The sequence below is a fragment of the Lissotriton vulgaris genome, chromosome 6 (genome assembly GCF_964263255.1).
Source record: "Lissotriton vulgaris chromosome 6, aLisVul1.2, whole genome shotgun sequence".
NCBI classification, from domain to species: Eukaryota; Metazoa; Chordata; class Amphibia; order Caudata; family Salamandridae; genus Lissotriton; species Lissotriton vulgaris.
In genome coordinates this window covers 198531245-198552048 of record NC_141694.1, presented here as the reverse complement: position 1 = coordinate 198552048, position 20804 = coordinate 198531245, and the positions used below count along the sequence as shown (strand labels likewise).

The window sequence follows — 20804 nt, the reverse complement described above, 5'->3', positions numbered from 1 at the left end:
ACATGCCTGGGGCACACAAGGTGTCCCCGTGCATAGTCCTGTCTAAACCAGCTCCTGGGGCACTCCAGCCCCATAGCTGGCGCAAGACCGGACAAAGGATAAGGGGTGCAACCACCCCCCTTCCTGGTCCCACCCAGGGGAGGGACCTAGTCTTAGTGCAGCCCCCTTTAGCTGAATAAAGGTAGGAGCTGGTCCCATTCCAAATCGGATTAATCTTGACAACTTCCACGAAGAACTCTTGACCTTCTCCCTCCTGAACCATCAGAAGACTGAAGAATCTCCCCTATGGTCGGGGAGTGACCATCCTGCTTCGCAGGCACCATCAAGCTCCTGTGCGGTTTGCTGCAAGTCCTTCCTTCCCGGAATCCGACGACTCAGCTCAACAAGACCCGGACCTCCAGACTCCTCTGACCTCTACCCACATCTACAGCACAGATGGGACCCGTGGGTGCGACGAGCAACGTGGAGACAGCCATCTTGAGAAACCTGCACAGCAATTCCAGCACGACCGCCTCGAGTGAGTGCACTGGGGTCTGAGAAGCCCCACACCGACGCAGCTCCTGCACAAAAGACCAGCCCCCCAGCATCCACGAGATCTGCGTTGGGCCCTTATGCCTGGTTGCTGCATCTCCTGTTGTCTGGTCGCTTGCCGGCTGGCCAGTGACCTCCGAGACAACGATCCGACGATTTCACGACTGCTGGTCTGGTCCCCCAGACTGGCCCTTGCTTTCTTGTAAAAGAGGAGCACCCCGGACCCTCCTGGTCCGCACCAGACGCCATCTTTGTTCCACCACGTGGCTTGCATTAGCCAAGGCCTGTTGACCAGATCGACGATCCAACACCGCCAACAGCAGCAGACTACGTGGGACAGCTCGTGCCTCCAGCCTGGTCGTGAAGAGCAGCTCCTGGTCCGCGCAGCTACAAGAGAGAAGCGACCCTTCCTTCACCTGACTGCGGCGACAGCATCTGGTTCCCTCCTGGTTCCAGCACCGTCACTGGCTAGTGACCGAGACTCTGTCCCCTTCCCTTTCAGGACTTCTTCTTCCTAGTTCCATCCTTGGAACCACCGGACTCCTCCATCTGGCCGCCTGCCAGCAACTCCTTGTTTCAGGCATCACCGGGATCAATGCAGCAAACCCGACACCACTTCAGCCCTATGCACCCGCAGCCTGTGGGTTAGGTAACTAAATCTTCTAGGTGCTGAAGTCAGTGTTCACTATCCAAGTGTTCAGGTCCACTGTTGTTTTCCCTCCATCCAGCCGGGTTCGTCCGGAATCCGTAACTTTGTAAACTGTAGCATCCATAGACGTTGGTACGCATCCCGCGTGAGAGTTTCTACTCTGCACGTGAGTCCCGTGGGCCTCCTGCTCCTTACTTACCTAGTTAGTATTCTCCAGCCTCTGGATCTCCTTACAGTACTTTCTTTCCAAGCATTCCATTGTTTTGAGTATATGGTTTGCCGTGCCCCTAAGGCGCACTTGTAAATATTGTGCGAACTCGTATTTCCTTTTTAGTATTGTCATGTGCTTAGCCCTTTGACCTCATAAAGAGTTCAGAGGTGTATGTTAGTTAATAAATAACTGTTTATTTTCATAACAACCTGTGTGGTGTCCTTTCATTTGGTATTCAAAGGGTTATATGTGGTAAAACAGCTGGCTTCACATGCCATTCAGAGTTTAGCCTAAAGACTGCTCTTGTCCACGCTACTAGGATAGCTGGTCTATAAGGTTGACTTTAAAACTAATCACCATAAGGGTTGTTTGGACTGATACAAGGTGATCACTAGAACTAGTGAGAATCATATATCAGGCCAACTTCGCCCAGAGATCTTCACAATGGAGGTTATAGGCCTAACCTCATGGCTCATCATCGACGATGCGGACGTAGTCGTCGTCTTCGTCGACAGAGCAGGTCGTCCTCAAAGGCACAACGTTGACGGATCTTGTTGTCGTCGACTGGTGCGTCGACGGGTGTGTCGACGAGCTTGCACTAGTTTTAGACGACGAGGGCACAGTTTGGGACTGCGACGCCAGAGAACCAGGACCCGTAGGCGTAGAGGCCGGCAGATCTCGTGGGGGGACGGACTTTGGAGCGTCCACAAGCTTCTTTTTAAAAAAGGAGAAGGCATCTCTGTCTCCGACTCACATTTAAGAGAGGTCTTGGAATGGTAAGAAGACACTCTCCACATCAGACACAGGGTTGTCCTAAGTCTTAAACCTCTGTAGCCATAGAAGGAGACGGGCCTTTTTATCCTTTAGTGTCTTAGTCGAAAAAGTTATGCAAAACTTGCAATTCCTCACCTCAAGGTCCGGGTTCAGGCAATAGATGCACTTTTTATGAGGGTCCTCATGGAACAGGCGTAGTTTTCCACAAGCAGAACAAGGCCTGAATAAAGATTTCTTTGTAGAAGACATTGTAGAAGAAGATGAAAGGTTTGAATATTGAAGAAACTGATCAGAGCTCAGGGAAACTCCCTTCACACAACGTGCGGTAGAAAATCTGAGGGCTTGAGCTTCTGAGGAGAAGGTTCTAGAGGGTGCTGACGCCTGATTGGCTGGAATGTGGACCATTATAATATGTTACTAAAGTGAATTCTCCCTTTAGGCCTCTATTTTTCTATAGTACTTTTAAACGTATATGTGTATATATATATATACATATACATATATATATATACATATACATATATATATATATACATATACATATATATATATATATATACGGGGCATGACTCACACGCTGCCTGCAGTCCTACGCAGGAAATGCCAATTCGGTGAAATTGCAGGCAGCGCTGGAAGGGATTTAGCCGAGGAAGATTCCTCTGCTAATCGTTCAGCAGACAGAAGCGTGAAATGCGAGCAAGATGCTTATTCCAGCACTACGCTTGAGAAGGAACCCTGCCCAAAGTACCACTAAGAATTTATTTCACTATTAAGACTGCACTAGGGGCTTGAACAGCGCAAATGCTGACAGAGAATATAAGAAACTTTTCCATGACTTACCCCAGAAGAAGAAGTGCATTCTGGAACTTGTATACCAAGGTCGGACAGGTGACCGCAATTACATCGAATTTGAAGGCACAGACGCCATTGGTGCAAATAACAACCCCGTGATCAAGGCCAAAGGTTGGCCGAAACTAGTTGGGACATTTTAAAGCTGTGCTTCGCTCCATTAAAGCTTCCTGTGTGCTGAAGTGGGCCTCTTGTGTGGTGTGTTCGTGCAGGAATTGCCAGGTGTCTCCGTACCTGGTGTTAAGAGGCCGCCCTGAAGAGTTGGGGGCCCCCCTTTCGGAGCCTTTCTTTTCTGGATATATATATACATATACATATATATACATATATATATACATATACATATACATATATATATATATATATATATATATATATATATATATATATATATATATATATATATATATATATATAGTTCAACAAATCTGTCCCTCCTTTAGGAACAGTCACGGATCACACTATGGGTATGTGAAGTCCTTTAATACACCCAGCATGACACGTTTCGTCTATTCTGGCTTCCTCAGATGCTGTTTGGTGAGTAAGGAAACCAAGGTTTTAAAGTTCATTTAAAAGCATCTTTGGGCTCCTCCTTTCCAGTGTTTAGCGAGGAAGGACTAGAATGGAATTGCAGCCCCTCCGTGTTTCTTGCCGCCATCTTGGAGTGTATGTCCCTGTGTTTCTCATTACCATAGTGGTGTTTGTGGCAATATTCATTCTTATGAGTACACTTCTGTGCTTTACTGGAAAAAGAGACATACCTTTCCGATCACATTGTATCACTATATTTGTGGCGTAAACAGCTCGCTTTAATCACAGGTTCCCAGTGGCGGCGAATGCATTTCGGCTCATCAGCCTTCTTCAGCGCCCAATCACTGTGGCATGTCCTTCCCCAAATGACTCCTTCCTGCGTGAAATACCTCCCAGCACCTGGATCTCTTCCCCCTGATGTAATTGACACACCCTTGGTAGTTCGTAAACAATGAAGAACAGCAAGTCCCAGAATGCACTGTAGCGGTCAGTCCGGGGAGGTGGCGTGGGGGAGGGAGTCAAACGGTAGGTTTGTGCTGGCTAACAGGTAGGCGGTGGTCGGAGCGCAGCCATAGAACAGGAGAAAGTCCACGTCCGTTCCCCTTGGTCCCCTCGAGCTGCTACTGCCAGAATGCTACTGCCAGAAATAACCCACAGACAATCCGCTGGGCAGGGGCAGTCAATACGGATATATATAGATAGATATATATATATATATATATATATATAAATAATTACTATTTTATGTACTGTGGGACTCCCACTTCGACGTCAGGGAATTATTCAAGCATGTGAATCTATGAAAGGCACGCTAATACTGGAGCAGTCTTCAGTGAGGTCAAGGTACAAGGACAGCGCACATTTTAGGTCCAGACTGTGGAGTCTCTCCTCCTCTCTGGAAGGATGCAAAGGTGGGAAGAAGGTGGGCAATGGGATGGTCTGACCTATGTGGAAGGAGGTAACCACTTTGGGCAGAAAAAAGGGTCAAGTACAAAGAAACACTTTGTCCGGATGGACAGCAAGAAAGGGAGGTTTGGAAGATAATGCCTGAAGCTCACTCTCTATGCAAGCAGAGGTGATGACAAGCAAGAAAGCAGTCTTCAAAGTTAGGAGACGAAGAGGACACTTATGCAGTGGCTCAAAGGAAGCACACATAAGATAAGTGAGGACACGATTCAAGTCACACTGGAGCATTACAAAAGTATCAGGAGGAAAGAGATGAGTAATGCCCTTTGGAAATATGTTAACCCCTTCCGTGTGGGGCATATTCACCCGTTGTGCTGGGGGGCGAGCGCGCACAGCACCGGTGCTCATGACTAGCTCAGCTCGTCTGCCTTTGACTGAATCCTGGTTCATGAACCACCACTGAAACGGACTTCCAGTCCTCTTCAAGATCTTGACGACATCGGAAAGATTTCTCCGACGCTGTGCCCACTGGAACTTCAGGTCCCACTGTAGAGCCCACATAGGTCATGTGGCATGATCCAGCAGCAGGATGTAGGAGGCCATGAGGCCCAGCAGCCGCAGGGTCATTCTCACCGAATACCGGGATAGAGGCTGAAACATTGGTATCATAGCCTGAATAATCCGGACTCGCTGTTCGGGACGATAGGCCAGACACTGCTTTGTATCTACAACTGCTCTAATGAAAAGGAGATTCTGAGAGGGAATCAGGTGAGACTTTGGCACGTTGACCATGAGCTCCACCGAATGCAGGAGGTCCGTGGTTGTCTGGAGGTGTGAGAGGACAGCCTGGGGCAAGCCTCCCTTCAACAGCCTGTTGTCGAGATAGGGGAAGACTGGAACCCCTGATTTGCGCAGATGAGCTGCAACCACAGCCACTTTTGTTAACACCCATGGGGCACTGGTAAGTCCAAAGGGGAGCCCGTTAAACTGAAAATGCTTGTGGCCTACCCTGAAACGTAGAGAACGCTGGTGTGCAGGCAAGACGGAGATGTGAAAATATGAGTCTTGCAAGTCCAACACTACCATCCAGGGTCGAGTGCAGACAAGACCTGAGCGAAGGTGAACATTTTGAACTTCTCCTTCCGGAGGAAGTGGTTGTCGTACTAGAGGTCTAAGATAGGACGCAGGCCTTTGTCCTTCTTGAGTACCAGAAAGTATTGAGTGTAGCAACCACGACCTACTTCTGGCACAGGGACTCTTTCGATAGCTCCCTTGGCCAAGACAGCCAAAACTTTCTGGCGGAGAATGGCCAAATGATCCTCCGACATTCGATGGGAGTGTGGGTGGCATGGATCTAGTGGTAGTCTTCAAGTGGAGAAGTAGCCCTTTCGGACTATCTGCAACTAACACATGTGGAGAAGTGTGGCTCAATGATTAGAGCGGCAGACCCTGATGCAGAGGTCTAGCCCGGGACCAGGGTTCAATTCCCCGCCTCGGCGGGTCTTGGGCTCAAAATTCCACGGACCTGATAATTCTCGCCTCGGTGCCTATTCCAATCATGGAGTCCCACTCTGCAACTCTAGGCAATAGCTTGCTTAATCTACACAACGGCCCCCACAACGCTAAGGATGCCTGGCCTCCACCTTGGGGGTGCCCAGGAGTGGACGCGTCACAGGGAAAGCCAGGATGGGTTCCACAGCGGTATTCGTACAAGCGCCTTGAGACCCTTGCGGGTGAGTAGTGCGCTATACAAGTATCAATTTACACATGTCCGACGTGATGTTGTGCAAGTGGGAAGGAGGGGGTTGGGGGGAATGGCGGAAGCTGCCGCCCACTGGCAACTGGTGGCCCTGAAAGGTCATACTAGGAAGGTTTGGAGGCTATTGCAGGGGGGTCATTAGTGATTTGGCCCCCCCCCCCCCTTTGATCCCCAGACTCGGAACGCTGGGTCCCACGTCCTTGGCCACCCATAGTCTGGGAAGCTTGCATGGCCCTGAGCCTCTGGGTGGAACAGGGAGGGGCACCACTTCAATAGCTACGAAACGGGGTTAAAGACAGGCTGCATGGGGCAAGAAGTTGCTGCGAGGCCCAAGGATCTGGCCGTAGTCCAAGAGTCTTTGAAGCTCTCGAGCGTTTATTCCGTCTCATCACCAAACAAGAAAACAAGTTACTTACCTGTAACTTAAGTTCCCCAGTATTGGTAACTTTCATAGATTCCAATGCTTTGTATCATTCCCCGTCGTCGGAATGGGAGTCTCATTAACAAAAATACCATAGCTGAAGGTACAAAAGACAATGGAAAATGGCCTAGGCCTCATTCCCTTTTGTAGCATATCACCCTCTTTGTATAAAAGAGACCAAACTTTGGCATCAGCCAATCAGAAGTGCCTCACCACTTAGAACCTTCCTGAAGGAACCTCAGAGCTTCAGATTTCCGTAGCCGTTGTGTACTTAGACACCATATCTGTTGTAGGCTGAGCTTTCCTCAGGGAGGTGGGTGGGCGCATGGGAATCTATGAAGGTTACCAATACTGGGGAACTAAAGTTACAGGTAAGTAACTTGTTTTCTTACCCCAGTATTGGAACTTTCATAGATTCCCATGCTTTGTATCAGAATAGCAAGCAGTTGGCAAGATAATCACATTTTGCATCGTAAATTATAGCAATAGACAACATGACATTAGATACAAAATGTGAAAGACGGAAGGTGGGAAAGAAAGGAAAGCTCACCCTTAGTGGAAGAGGTTCCTCAGGACAGCCTGTCCTACTGCTGCATCATCTTGTTGCAGAGATTCCAAGCAGTAATGCTTGGTAAAGGTGTGAATGCTGCTCCAGGTAGCAGCTCTGCAAATATCCTTAATCTGCACCCCAGCGAAGAGGGCTGTTGAAGAAGCCACAGATCTTGTGGAATGTGCTCGGATCTTTCCAGTCAGAGGTTTTCCTGCAGCCTTGTGACAATGTAGAATGGCACTTGTGATCCATCTCGAAACACCCTGTTTGGAGAGCGGAAGGCCCTTACTAGGACCCCCGAAGGCTACAAATAGTTGAGAAGATTTTCGAAAACCTTTAGTACGTTCCAAATAGAATTTCAAGCATCGTTGCACATCCAACGAATGCAATGCTTTTTCTGCTGGCGAGAAGGTTGAGGGAAGAACGCCTTCAGAATGACTGGTTCATTCAAGTGGAAATCCGAGGGAACCTTTGGCATGAACCTAGGATTAGTCCTCATGATCACAGTGTTTCTCTTGAATTGAAGAAAAGGTTCTTGGATTGTCAAAGCCTGTAATTCTCTAACACGCCGAGCCGACGTGAGAGCAAGAAGGAGAGCCAATTTCCACGAAAGATATTTCATGTCAGAACGATGGACTGGTTCAAATTGACCCTTCATGAGTTTAGAAAGGACCAGATTCAAATGCCATGTAGGAGGGGGCAGTCTCACCGGTGGATAGACCCTGAACAAGCCCTTAAGAAATTGCTTGATTATCCTGGAAGACCACAAGGAAGGACTGGATCCTGTCCTTCTGAACCGTGACAAAGCAGCCAAATGGACCTTAATTGATGAATGAGCTAGTCCCGACTTGGCCAAGGACAGCAGGTAAGGTAGGATCTGATGAGGCTTGGCATTGAAAGGATCAATGCTTTGTTTCCTACACCAACAACAAAATCTTTTCCACTTAAGGCGGTAAGTCCTGTTTGTTGAAGGAGCCCTTGCTTGAGACAAAACTTCCTTAATCTCCTTTGACAAGGGCAGGTTCATAAACTCTCGCTGCTCAGGAGCCATGCAGTCAGGTGTAACGACTGTGGATCTGGGTGCCAAATTTGTCCGCCGGACATCGTGAGAAGATCCGGCAGAATCCTCAAAGGTAAGGGAGGAGCTATCGACAACAGATGGAGCTCGTGTACCAGAACTGCCTCGGCCAAGCCGGGGCTATCAGGATCATCCTGCACGGCTCCACCTTGATTTTCCTGATCAGTCGTGGTATCAGAGGAATGGGAGGAAAAGCGTAGACAAATGTCTTCGACCAAGCTATCGAAAGCGCATTTCCCAGTGAATCTCGATGGGGAAGCTTGCTTGCGTAAGACCGGCATTTCTTGTTGGTCGGAGAGGCAAAAAGATCGATGTCCGGCCTGCCCCACAGGCTGAAGACCTGCTCTAAGACTCTCTGATTCAACTCCCATTCGTGGCTGACCGAGGATGACCTGCTCAGTCTGTCGGCGTTTTCGTTTAGGACGCCCGGCAAGTGTTCTGCCTTCAGTGACATCCTGTGAAGGATCGCCCATTCCCAGACCTGCTGAGCTTCTTGCGATAATAGGCGACATCTGGTTCCTCCTTCCTTGTTCACATAGTGCATGGCCGTGGTGTTGTCCGTCCTGATAAGCAGTTGTGAACCTTCCAGGCGAGGAAGAAAGCTTGTAGAGCCAGTCGTATCGCCCTGAGTTCCAACAGGTTGATGTGGAGGCGTTTCTCCTGAGGTGACCAGTGACCGCTGACATGTAGGTCCAGCATCACTGCTCCCCAACCCTCCAAAGATGCGTCCGTTGTTACCACTTGTGGAGACGGGTCGTTTGCGAAGGATATACCTTGGGACAAGTTGTTTTGATCTGTCCACCATAAGGCCGCTTCCTTCATCTCTAGAGTGACCGTCACCCTGTCCTCGAATGAACGGTGGACCTGTTTCCACTGATTTTCTAGTTGCTCCTGTAAAGGACGCACCTTTAGTCTGCAATGGGGAATTAGTGGGATACATGACGATATTACTCCCAGTAGAGACTTGTAGCGGCGTACTGAAAGACTTTCTTGTTTGTAAGTCTTGGGCCATGGTTTGTAATTTCTGTCTCCTTTCCGGAGTAGGAAAAGCTCTTGAGAGCTTCGAATCCAAGATGGCTCCCAGGAAACGAGCTCTTCTGGACGGGACCAGGCAAGACTTCTCGTTGTTCAGAGTGAGTCCCAAGTTCTGAAATAAATTGGTACAAGCTTGAAAACAGCCTTCAGCGCTGCTTCTCTGGACGGAGCTTTCAGTAACCAGTCGTCCAGGTAGGGGGAAGACCTGAAAATGTTTTTTTCGCAGGAAAGCTGCTACTGGCGCTGTGAGAAGTTGGCCTGATATGTAGTGCTCACTATTCTAGTGATCACTGTGTATCATTCCAAACGACCCTTATTGATGATTGGTTGTAAGTCAACCTTATAGCCCAGCTATCCTAGTAGCATGGACAAGAGCAGTCTTTAGGCTAAACTCTAGAGGGCGTGTTAAGCCAGCTGTTATACCATCACATATACCCCTTGAACACCAAGTGAAAGGACACCACACAAGTTGTTATGAAAATAAAAGTATATTTATTTAGAACACAACAGCCCTGGACTCTTTATGAGGCCAGGGCGCTAAGCACAATACAAAGGTCTTAAAGAATTTCTGAAAGTCGCACAATTTATGCAAATGCCCGAGGGGCACGGAAAACCATATACTACAAAAGTGGAATGCGAAATACTAGCAGGTAAGTAACTAGTCTCAAAGGCTTTAGGATCGCTAGGACTGGACTACTGACCCTTCAGATTACGAGCAGGAGGCCTAGGGAGATCGGGTGCAGAGTGTGCACTCTCACGCGGGATGCGGGACAAAGTCTATGGATGCTAGATTTCATAAAGTTAGTGTTATCGGACGAATCCGACTAGGTAGAGCTGAAACGAAAAAGGATCTGGACACTTAGATAGCTAAGCTATGCTGGAGCACCGAAATGCTCAGGTTACCTAGCCCAAGGGCTGCGGCTGCATAGGGCTGAAAAGACGTCGGGAATCCACGTTGCAGTCTATGGAGCCTGAAAGAAGAAGTTGCTGGCAGGTGACCAGTGATGAAGTTCGATGTGATCCAAGCCTGGATCAGGGATGAAGAATACCTGTAAGCAGAGGGGACCAAGTTCTGAATCACTAGCCAGTGATTAGATGGGCACCAGGATGGCACCAGGCCAAGTCACCTCGACCAGGTGAGTGGGCAACGCTGGGCTCTGCAGTCTCTCGGACCAGGAGGCGTTGTCGGCGACCAGGATGGAGGTGCGAGCTGTCCCATTAAGGTATCTGCTGTCGACGTCGCTGGACCCAGGATTGGGGCAACAACTCTTGGCAAATGCAAGCCCACGCAGTGGACTCAAAATGGCATCTGGAGTGGACCAGGAGGGTCCGGGGTGCTCCTCTGTTGGAGGGGAGCAAGGGCCAGTCTGGAGCAACCAGACCAGCGATGGAGATGTCGTCGTTCGTCGTCAAGAGGGCTACAAGCCAGCAGGGAAGTGGCCGGACAACGCGGTGAGCAGCAAAGAGCAGAAGGGCCCCACGCAGATCTCGTGGATGCTGGGGGGCTGGACTTCGGTGCTGGAGCTGCTCAGGGTTAGGGCTTCTCAAACCACTCACTCGAGGATCCCTCGGCGGTCGTGCTGGATAAGCGTCGTGCAGTTCTGAAGATGGCCGGTCCCTCGAGGTCTCGTCACACCCACGGATCTCAGCTGGGCTGATGATGTAGGTAGAGGTCAGAGGTGCCAGGGAAGCCGGGTCTCGTCGTGCTGGTCAGTCGGATTCCGGATGAAGGACGTGCAGCAAACCGCAGTGTTCTTAGTTGGTGCCCGCAGATGCAGGGTGACTACTCAGTCACAAGGGAGAAATCTTGGGAATAAGTCTTGAGTTCCTTTCGTAGAAAGTAGTTTCAGGATTCAAAGATGATCTAATTTGGAAGGGTCCCCGCTCCCACCTTTATACTAAAGAAAGGGGCTGGTACGGGACTAGGTCCTGCCCATGGGTGGGACCAGGAAGGGGGGTGGTTACACCCCTCTCCCATGCCGGACTTTCCCCAGCTCAGGGGCTGGTGTGCCCCTGGAACTGGTTCAAACTGGCAGATGCACAGTGAGCACCGGGGTGCCACTTGCAGTCACCTTCCTATTCAGCCCTGCCTACCTAGGATACACAAAACCCTGTCTGGGATGGTGCTAGCACCGCCCCTGACGGGAAACCCTTTGTCCAAGCTCTCCTCGCTGGAAGGACTCCCAGCAGCAGGAGGTCAGACTTGTGTCTGTGGTGGCAGCATCCATTTTGTGATGCTGAGGCTTGAGTTAACTTTAACCGGGGTTCACAGCTACATACATGTCGTGTCCCTCTAGAAGGGTGGAATGCTAACCCCGTCGCCAGAATTGGCGAGGGACTAGTATTCCAATTTGTATGACACCTTACTCGACATGTTTTGATAAAGCGATACCAAAGATAACAAATAACCGCGAGGATTATAATGCACTTAAGAGTATATGGTACGCGTTATCATAGAACAGCTATTAGGACTTGGTTCCGCAAGCTGCGGACGGGCTCAGCTCATGCCAGAGCACCATCTCACATAATTCCAAGCACTCTGCCTTCAGGATTGTTAAGGCCTGCCATAGGAGCGACTGATAGGAATACATGTGTCCATTTTAGGGTTAGATATAGGTATACTATATCTACAGCAAAGGGTGATTATATCACTTTGCCCCAGCTTTCGTGCAGCCAGTTGTGTCAGATTTAGATGGCCAGCCAGGGGTGGCATAATACATGCTGCAGCCCCTGGTAGTCCCTGGGTACACCTATGCCCTGAGTTACAGGGTCTGATAAGGTGGCCCAGTAACAATTGGTTAATGCACCTAAGGTACATGGAATCCATTTTACAGAGAGAGCAGTAGGCCTGGGGTCCTGATTGGCAGGGTCCCAGGCCAACTATGTCAAAAACCAGCTAAAACACAGGGCAAAAAGTTAGGCAACCATAGTCAGGATCTACCTTCCTACAGGCGCCAGCACCTTTGTGAAAATTCTTGGGGCTGAGCGGAGTCTAAAGGGTAAAACCCTGAACTGGTAATGGCTCTTGGCTACTAAGAATCGCAGAAACCTTCTGTGCGCTGGGTGGATCGGAACGTGGAAATAGGCATCCTCGAGATCGAGCGTGGCCATGAAATCCCCCGGGCAGATAAGCTTCAAGATGTCCTGGAGAGACACCATCCAGAAGGACAGAGAGATGAGATAGGTGTTTAGCTCCCTGAGGTCTAAAATGGGGCGCCACTTTTCTAACATCTTCCTCACCAAGAAGAACCTGGAATAAAATCCTTGACCCCTTTGGTTTGAGGGAACCAGCTCTATCGCTCCCTTCCGGAGCATCTGTTGAACTTCGAGCCGAAGGAGATGCCGGTGTTTCGATGGAGTGGCTGCCGGGGGCGTGGGTGGAGGGACTTGCGTGAATTCCAAGGTATGCCCTTTCCGAATGATGTTGAGCACCCAACGGTCCGATGTTATCCTGGACCAGTTTTGAAGGTATTTGTTGACCCTGCCTCCAACTGATGATTTCCTGAAGGAGGGTCCAGTATGAAGAGCAAGGAGGCCGCTATTGGCGCTTGGACGAATCCCGTCCTCGTCCAGCCTGCTTTCCTTTATTGTAAGGCCTGGAGTAATTGGTAGACTGGCCCTGCCGCTGCTGATAAGACTGACGGTATTGCAGGGAACCTGAGCCCGTGGTGGAATAGCGTTGCTGTTGGAAGAATCCTCTGTAATTACCACCCCTGCCTCTGGATCCCTTGAAAGGAGACTTTCTGTATTGAAGGGTCCCCAAGGACCTGGCAGTCTCTGTGTCCTTCTTTATGTCCTGCAGGGTCTCGTCAACGAGTTTGCCGAACAATGCTTCTCCATCAAAGGGGAGATCCAAGACCTTGTTCTGGATCTCAGGCCGAAACCAAGTAGCCTTAAGCCATCCTTGGCGACGGAGTACTGCCGCTCCAGCCAATGAACGGAATGCCGTTGTTGCAATATCCATTGCACAGTCTATGATTGCCATCGACGTCGCCTCTCCTTCCTGTAAAATCTTCTTTGCCTTAGACTGAGATTCCGGAGGCAGCTGGTCAAGATACGGGGCGAAATCGCACCAGAGCTGGCGGTCGTACCTACCCAGGATCGCTATGGCATTAGCTGCTCGCACCAGCAAACTTGCCATAGATGAGAATCTCTTTCCCACGTTATCCAACCTCCGCCCTTCCTTATCCGGAGGAGTTGTTAGTGGAGCAGAAGGGTTACGTAATTTTCTCTGCGCCGCCTGGGAGATCACAGAGTCTGGCCTTGGGTGACCTGTTAAGGCCGCAGGAGCATCATCGGTCGCCTTGTATTTTTTATCTAGACGCGGTAGCACCGGGACCACCGTCGCCGGGTGTTTCATAGCCTTTATGCCCTCTTTCCATAGGTGAGCCACAATAGGAATGGACCTAGTAGTTTTCCGAAAGGGTTCCTTAAAATCATATAAGAAACAATCTGTAGTAACTTTAGGCATGGCCAATTTAAATCTTGCAGCAGCTCTCTCCATCAGCTGATGGAAGCCCCCAATGTCCGCTGGCGGGGAGTCCGCCGGGTCCGGAATTGGTGATGAGGGATGTTCAATGACATTCATCGTATTCCGTATCGGGATTAGAGACATGATCTGACTGCTGGTCCTCATCCGAGGAATCATCATCATTATGGCCCTCTTATAATCCAGAGGAATCCTGATGGAAGGACGTTTGAGGCTGAGGGGAAGCTTGAGCCGGAAAATTAGGCATCACAAATGAAGCCGGAGCCCCTGTAGGAGTAGCAGGCGTTGACGGAACTGGAAGAGTCCTACTTGCCTTAGATTTATAGTCCAGCAGCATCTTATGCAGATCTTGAAGAAAAGATGCTGGCACTGTAACCCTTTCCTGTTCAGATTGCTGCTGCTTCTGCAGCTGAAGATGACCAAACTCCTCGTGGCCGTATTCGCCCTCTGAGTCAGTGTCCTGGCATTTGACAAAAAGCTGGGAGGGACTATTGGCATAGCTGTATGCATCCTGTTCATCCTCCTCTGACTCTTCCTCTTGAAGAGGATTCCCGACGTCTTTTGAGATCTATGCAGCTGCAGCCCCTGGGCTAGGTAACTTCGGCATTTCGGTGCCCCAGCATAGCCTCACTATCCAAGGGTCAGAATCCACTTTCGTTTTCCTCCTACCAGGTCGGGTTCGCCCGAGAACACTAACTTTGTCATTACTAGCTACCATAGACTTTGTCCCGCATCACGCGTGAGAGTGCACACACTGCACCCGAGTCCCCTAGGCCTCCTAGAAGTAATCTGAAGATTCTATAGTCAAGTCCTAGCGATTCCAAAGCCTATTAGTACTGTACTTACCTGCTAGTAATTTCGCATTCCACTTTCAGAGTATATGGTTTTCCGTGCCCCTCGGGCATTTGTATATACTGTGCTAACTTAAGTATTTTCGTAAGAGTTTTGTTTTGTGCTTAGTACCCTGTCCTCATAAAGAGTACAGGGCTGTTGTGATTCTTAATAAATATCTTGTTTATTTTCATAACACTTGTGTGGTGTCCTTTCACTTGGTATTCAAGGGGTATATGTGTGGTAAACAGCTGGCTTAACACGCCCTCTCGAGTCTTTAGCCTTAGACTGCTCGTATCCACGCTACTAGGATAGCTGGTCTATAAGGTTGACTTACAACCAATCATCAATAAGGGTTGCTGGACTGATACATAGTGTTCACTAGAATAGTGAGCACTGCATATCAGGCCACCTTCTCACAAGAAGCACCAGACAAAGAGCGTCTGAATAGAGATATGGCTGCCAGGTGGACTTTGATTGAGGCATGGGCCAGTCCAGAGTTGGCTAAGTGAAGCAGGTAGGGCACCAGTTGTGTCGGAGATGACAAGAACGGGTGCAGGTTGTTAGCTTAAAACCATAAACAGAATCTCTTCCACTTAGGGAATATGTCTTATTGGTACTGTCAGCCCGGGCCCGGGCTAGGACAACCCTGCAGTCCTGAGGGATATCTAAGTCCTGGAACTCTCTGAACTCAGGAGCCAAGCCGATAATCTGAGAGATGTCAGATCTGGATGCTGGACTTGCCCCTGGTTCATGGTGAGGAGATGCGGGTAAGGCCTGAAAGGAATCTGAGGCTCCAGCGATAGAAGGTGGAGTTCTGTAAACCAGTGTTGGCGTGGCCACGCTGGGGCTACCAGGATCCAAGTGCAATGCTCTGCTTTCAGTTTCCGAAGGACCCTGGGGATCAGGGGAAATGGTGGAAAAGCGTAGGCACAGACGTTGCACCAGGTCATTGAAAATGCATCCCGAGAGACCCTTTCTGGGGAAGCCAGCTTGCATAATATTGGCATTTTGCGTTGATCTTTGTCGCAAACAGATCCAGGGGAGGTCTGCCCCATCTGGAGTACACTACGTCGAGTGCATGTTGGTCGAGCTCCCACTCGTGGCAGATGGAGCGTTGCCTGTTTAGAGAGTCCGCCAGGGTGTTGTCTGCTCCTGGGACGTACTCCGCCCTCAGCGAGATGTTGTGTTGGAGTAGCCACTTCCAAATTCACTGCGCTTCTTGAGACAACATCATGGATCGAGTTTCCCCTTGCTTGTTTAAGTAGTGCATTGTGGTGGTGTTGTCCGTCCTCACAGGCACTGGGGAGTTCCTGATTCTGGGCAGGAAAGCTCGAAGAGCCAGGTATACTGCCCTCAGCTCTAACAGATTGATGTGGAGCAGTTTCTCTGCTGGCAACCACTGACCATGTATCTGAAGTTCCTCCAAAGATGCATCTGTTATCACGTAAGGGGAGACTGGAAGCAGGAATGGAAGGCCCTGGTTCAGGTTTTTTATTTGAAGGCACCAGTGCAGGGCGTTCACCATGAACGGGGTGATCCTGAGTCGATCGTCGAAGGATCCCGTACTTTGAATCCACTGAGCTGATAATGCCTCCTGTACGGGACGCATACGATGGCGGCAGTGTGGAATTAGGAGGATGTTGGAGGACATCATTCCTAGCAGTGACTTGAAAAGTCGCACCTTGATGGTCTTTCTGAGCTGAATGTGTGCTGCCAGCAACCTCAGTTTGGCCTGACGTTCCTGAGATGGAAAGGCCTTCTCTTGATGTGTGTCCAGAATTGCTCCCAGGAAAACGAGGCGTTGAGAGGGCTGTAGTACTGACTTTTCCTGATTGAGTGTAAGTCCTAGACTTTTGAAGAGCTGAAGACAGGCGTTGGAAGACCTGTTCACACCTTCTAGTGTAGGAGACTTGATGAGCCAGTCGTCCAGGTAGGGGAATACCTGGTGATGCTGTTGGCGAAGGTAGGCTGCCACTGGAGATAGGCATTTTGTAAAAATGCGTGGCGCCAACTTTAGGCCGAAAGGCAACACTCTGAACTGGTAATGTCTGCCCGCCACAGTGAACCTTAAGAATTGGCGGTGACTTTTGTGGATGAGTATGTGGAAATAGGCATACTCAAGGTCTAAGGACACCATGAAATCCCTGGAATTGAGCAGTTGTAACACCTCTTGAATGGATACTGTAGGAGAGTAGGGTCTGCAATCCTATGATCACCCAAGATTTTTGCTTCACTGGTTTACGACTTCTCTGGCTGTGGGCCTGCTAATCAGACCCACAGCCTTGCTGTTCTCTCACTAAATTGACACGTGTACCTTAGGTGCATTTACCAATTGGTACTGGGCCACCTTATCAGACCCTGTAACTCAGGGCATAGGTGTACCCAGGGCCTACCAGGGGCTGCAGCATGTATTATGCCACCCCTGGCTGGCCATCTAAATCTGACACAACTGGCTGCACGACAGCTGGGGCAAGGTGGTGTAATCACCCTTTGCTTTAGATATAATATACCTATATCTAACCCTAAAATGGACACTCGTATTCCTATCAGTCACTCCTATGGCAGGCCTTGACAATCCTGAAGGCAGAGTGCTTGGAATCGGGTGAGATGGTGCTCTGGCATGAGCTGAGCCCGTTTGCAGCTTGCGGAACCAAGTCCTAATAGCTGTTCCATGATGACTCGTACCATATACTCTTAAGTGCATTATAATCCTCGCGGTTATATGCTAACTCTGGTATCGCTTTATCAAAACATGTTGAGTAAGGTGTCATACGAATTGGAATACTAACCCCTCGCCAATTCTGGCGACGGGGTTAGCATTCCACCCTTCTAGAGGGACACGACATGTATGTAACTGTGAACCCCGGTTAAAGTTAACTCAAGCCTCAGCATCTCAAAATGGATGCTGCCACCACAGACACAAGTCTGACCTCCTGCTGCTGGGAGCCCTTCCAGCGAGGGAGGCTTGGACAAAGGGTTTCCTGTCATGGGCGGTGCTAGCACCATCCCAGACAGGGTTTTGTGTATCCTGGGTAGGCAGGGCTTTAGAGGAAGGTGACTGCAATGGCACCCCGGTGCTCACTATGCATAGGCCGGCTAGAACCAGTTCCAGGGGCACACCAGCCCCTGACCTGGGGAAAGCCTGGCATGGGAGAGGGGTGTAACCACCCACTTCATGGTCCCACCCATGGGCAGGACCTAGTCGCGTGCCAGCCCCTTTTACTAGTATAAAGATAGGAGCGGGCCCCCTTCCAAATTAGATCATCTTTGAATCCTGAAACTACTTTCTACGAAAGGAACTCTCGACTTCTTCTCAAGATTTCTCCCTTGTGACTAAGGAGTAGTCACCCTGCACCCGCAGGCACCATCTAAGAACACTGCGGTTTGCTGCACGTCCTTACTCCGGAATCCGACCGACCAGCACGACGAGACCCGGCTTCCCTGGCACCTCTGACCTCTACCTGCATCATCAGCTCAGCTGAGATTCGTGGGTGTGACGAGACCTCGAGGGACCGGCCATCTTTAAGACTGCATGACGCTTGCCCAGCACGACCGCCGAGGGATCCTCGAGTGAGTGCTTTGGGGTTTGAGAAGCCCTAACCCTGAGCAGCTCCAGCACCGAAGTTCAGCCCTCCAGCATCCACGAGATCTGCGTGGGGCCCTTCTGCTCTTTGCTGCTCACCGCATTGTCCGGCTACTTGCCTGCTGGCTTGTGGCCCTCCTGACGACGCACCACGACGACAACACCGCTGGTCTGGTTGCTCCTGACGGGCCCTTGCTCCCCTCCAACAGAGGAGCACCCCGGACCCTCCTGGTCCACTCCAGACGCCATTTTGAGTCCACCGCGTGGGCTTGCATTTGCCAAGAGTTGTTGCCCCAATCCTGGGTCCAGCGACGTCGACAGCAGATACCTTCGTGGGACAGCTCGCACCTCCATCCTGGTCGCCGACAACGCCTCCTGGTCCGTGAGACTGCAGAGCCCAGCGTCGCCCACTCACCTGGTCGAGGTGCCACCATCCGGGTACCATCCTGGTGCCCATCTAATCACTGGCTAGTGATTCAGAACTTGGTCCCCTATGCTTACAGGTATCCTTCATCTTCGATCCATCCGAATCTCTTCACTGGTCGCCTGCCAGCAACAACTTCTTTCAGGCTCCATAGACTGCAACGAGGATTCCCGACGTCTTTCCAGACGTACGCAGCCGCAGCCCCTGGGCTAGGTAACTTCGGCATTTCGGTGCCCCAGCATAACCTCACTATCCAAGGGTCCAGATCCTTTTTCGTTTCAGCTCTACCTAGTCGGATTAGTCCGATAACACTAACTTTGTAATTCCTAGCAACCATAGACTTTGTTCCGCATCCCGCGTGAGAGTGCACACTCTGCACCCGATCTCCCTAGGCCTCCTGCTAGTAATCTGAAGGTTCAGGAGTCAAGTCCTAGCGATCCCAAAGCCTATTAGAGTAGTACTTACCTGCTAGTAATTTCGCATTCCACTTCTAGAGTATATGGTTTTTCGTGCCCCTCGGGCATTTATGTAAATTGTGCAACTTTGCGTATTTTCTTAAGAGCTTTGTATTGTGCTTAGCACCCTGTCCTCATAAAGAGTTCAGGGTTGTTGTGTTCTAAATAAATATACTTTATTTTCATAACAACTTGTGTGGTGTCCTTTCACTTGGTATTCAAGGGGTATATGTGATGGTATAACAGCTGGCTTAACACGCCCTCTAGAGTTTAGCTTAAAGACTGCTCTTGTCCATGCTACTAGGTTAGCTGGTCTACGGTTGACTTACAACCAATCAATAAGGGTTGTTTGGACTGATACAAAGTGCTCACTAGAATAGTGAGCATTATATATCAGGCCAACTTTTCACATTGGTGGGCAGCAGTTGGGATTTGAGCTTGCTGTTGTTTTATCACACGTATCCTAAGAATATCATTGTGAAAGATCACATAAGTATTAAGGTACATATAACTTAGCTTAGAATACTCTGAGTTCTACTGAACCAGCTGTTGTAGTTCAACAGGGCCTAGCACACCCTGACTACAACTCTTAGCAAGGGATCAGTAGGCAAACAAATAGTGTAGGTAAGTGCACCACTTACACCACACTAGAAAAGCATGTCAGACAAAGGAGGAAATTCTGAGTCTCCCCTTGTGTCAGTTGACCCTCCACAGGTCATGTCCAGATATGCAGCTCTTAGCTTCCAGGAGATGAGACAATTGTGTACCTCCAGGAAGCTAAAACAGGGTTCTAACCCTACCATTCCCTTTCTCATTGGTGTCTTAGAGAATTATGATGCCAGGAGAACAGCTAACCCAGATTCTTCTAATGCAGATGGGAACATGCCTCCCTTAGAGGGAACCACTGGTGACCCTGACCGCCACCTCCAGGCAGCAGATGATGCAGAGGAGGAGGAGGAAGAGGAGTTATCAGGGGATGAGGCAGACAAAGGTCAGGTAGAAGTCAGTAGACTCACTAGGACCAACCTAAGTAGGCATGAGAATGGATTTGGGGGACCCCCAGGGCCACTCTCAGGCAGACTTAACATTGGGAATGGACGAGTTAGGTCTCTATCTAGAGGCTCTAACAGATCCATTCGAACCAATGGCTCTCAGACCTCTTCTCATAGAGGGATGTCATCCCCTAAGAGGAGAGAGCATGAAGCTAAGATGAGGGAAGCCAATCTGAAGATTGAAAGGGAAGAACTTGCCCTGGCCAAAGAAAGGCTTGCCTTTGCTAGAGAGCAAATGTTAAGTGGGCTAGATCTCACTGGTGGCAGCATTCTCCCAAGAGAAAAAGACAGGAGTTTAGACACTAGACACCTGAGTAAGATAGTGCCCCCCTTTAAACAAGGGGATGATATCCACAAATGGATAACTGCTTTGGAGAGGGCCTGCACTGTCCAGTGCGCCCCCCAGAGTCAGTGGGCAGCTGTCTTGTGGCTCTCCTTTGAAGGCAAAGATAGAGATAAGCTCCTCACTACTAGAGCTGAGGATGCTAACAATTACCAAGTCCTGAAAAGTACACTGATAGATGGGTTTGGCCTAACCACTGAGCAGTACAGGTTGCTGTTCAGGGATACCCAGAAAACTCAGTCTCAGGATTGGTCTGATTTTGTGGATTGTGCCAGTAAGGTTTTGGAGGGCTGGTTGCTGGGCAGTAAGGTTACTGACTATACAGGATTG

The 20804-nt window shown here is 49.8% G+C and overlaps 1 protein-coding gene across 1 annotated transcript in view; it reads right to left on the bottom strand.

Annotated features, from left to right (window-relative positions):
• Positions 1–20804, bottom strand: part of TDRD6 (tudor domain containing 6) — a 2323386-nt gene that overhangs the window by 1303115 nt on the left and 999467 nt on the right. Inside the window, exons 12-13 of the mRNA XM_086926239.1 lie at positions 16437–16462; positions 2039–2105 (exon numbers count right to left, since the gene is read on the bottom strand). Of these exons, the coding sequence (XP_086782365.1) occupies positions 2039–2105; positions 16437–16462 (93 nt within the window). The remainder of the gene's footprint in view (positions 1–2038; positions 2106–16436; positions 16463–20804) is intronic.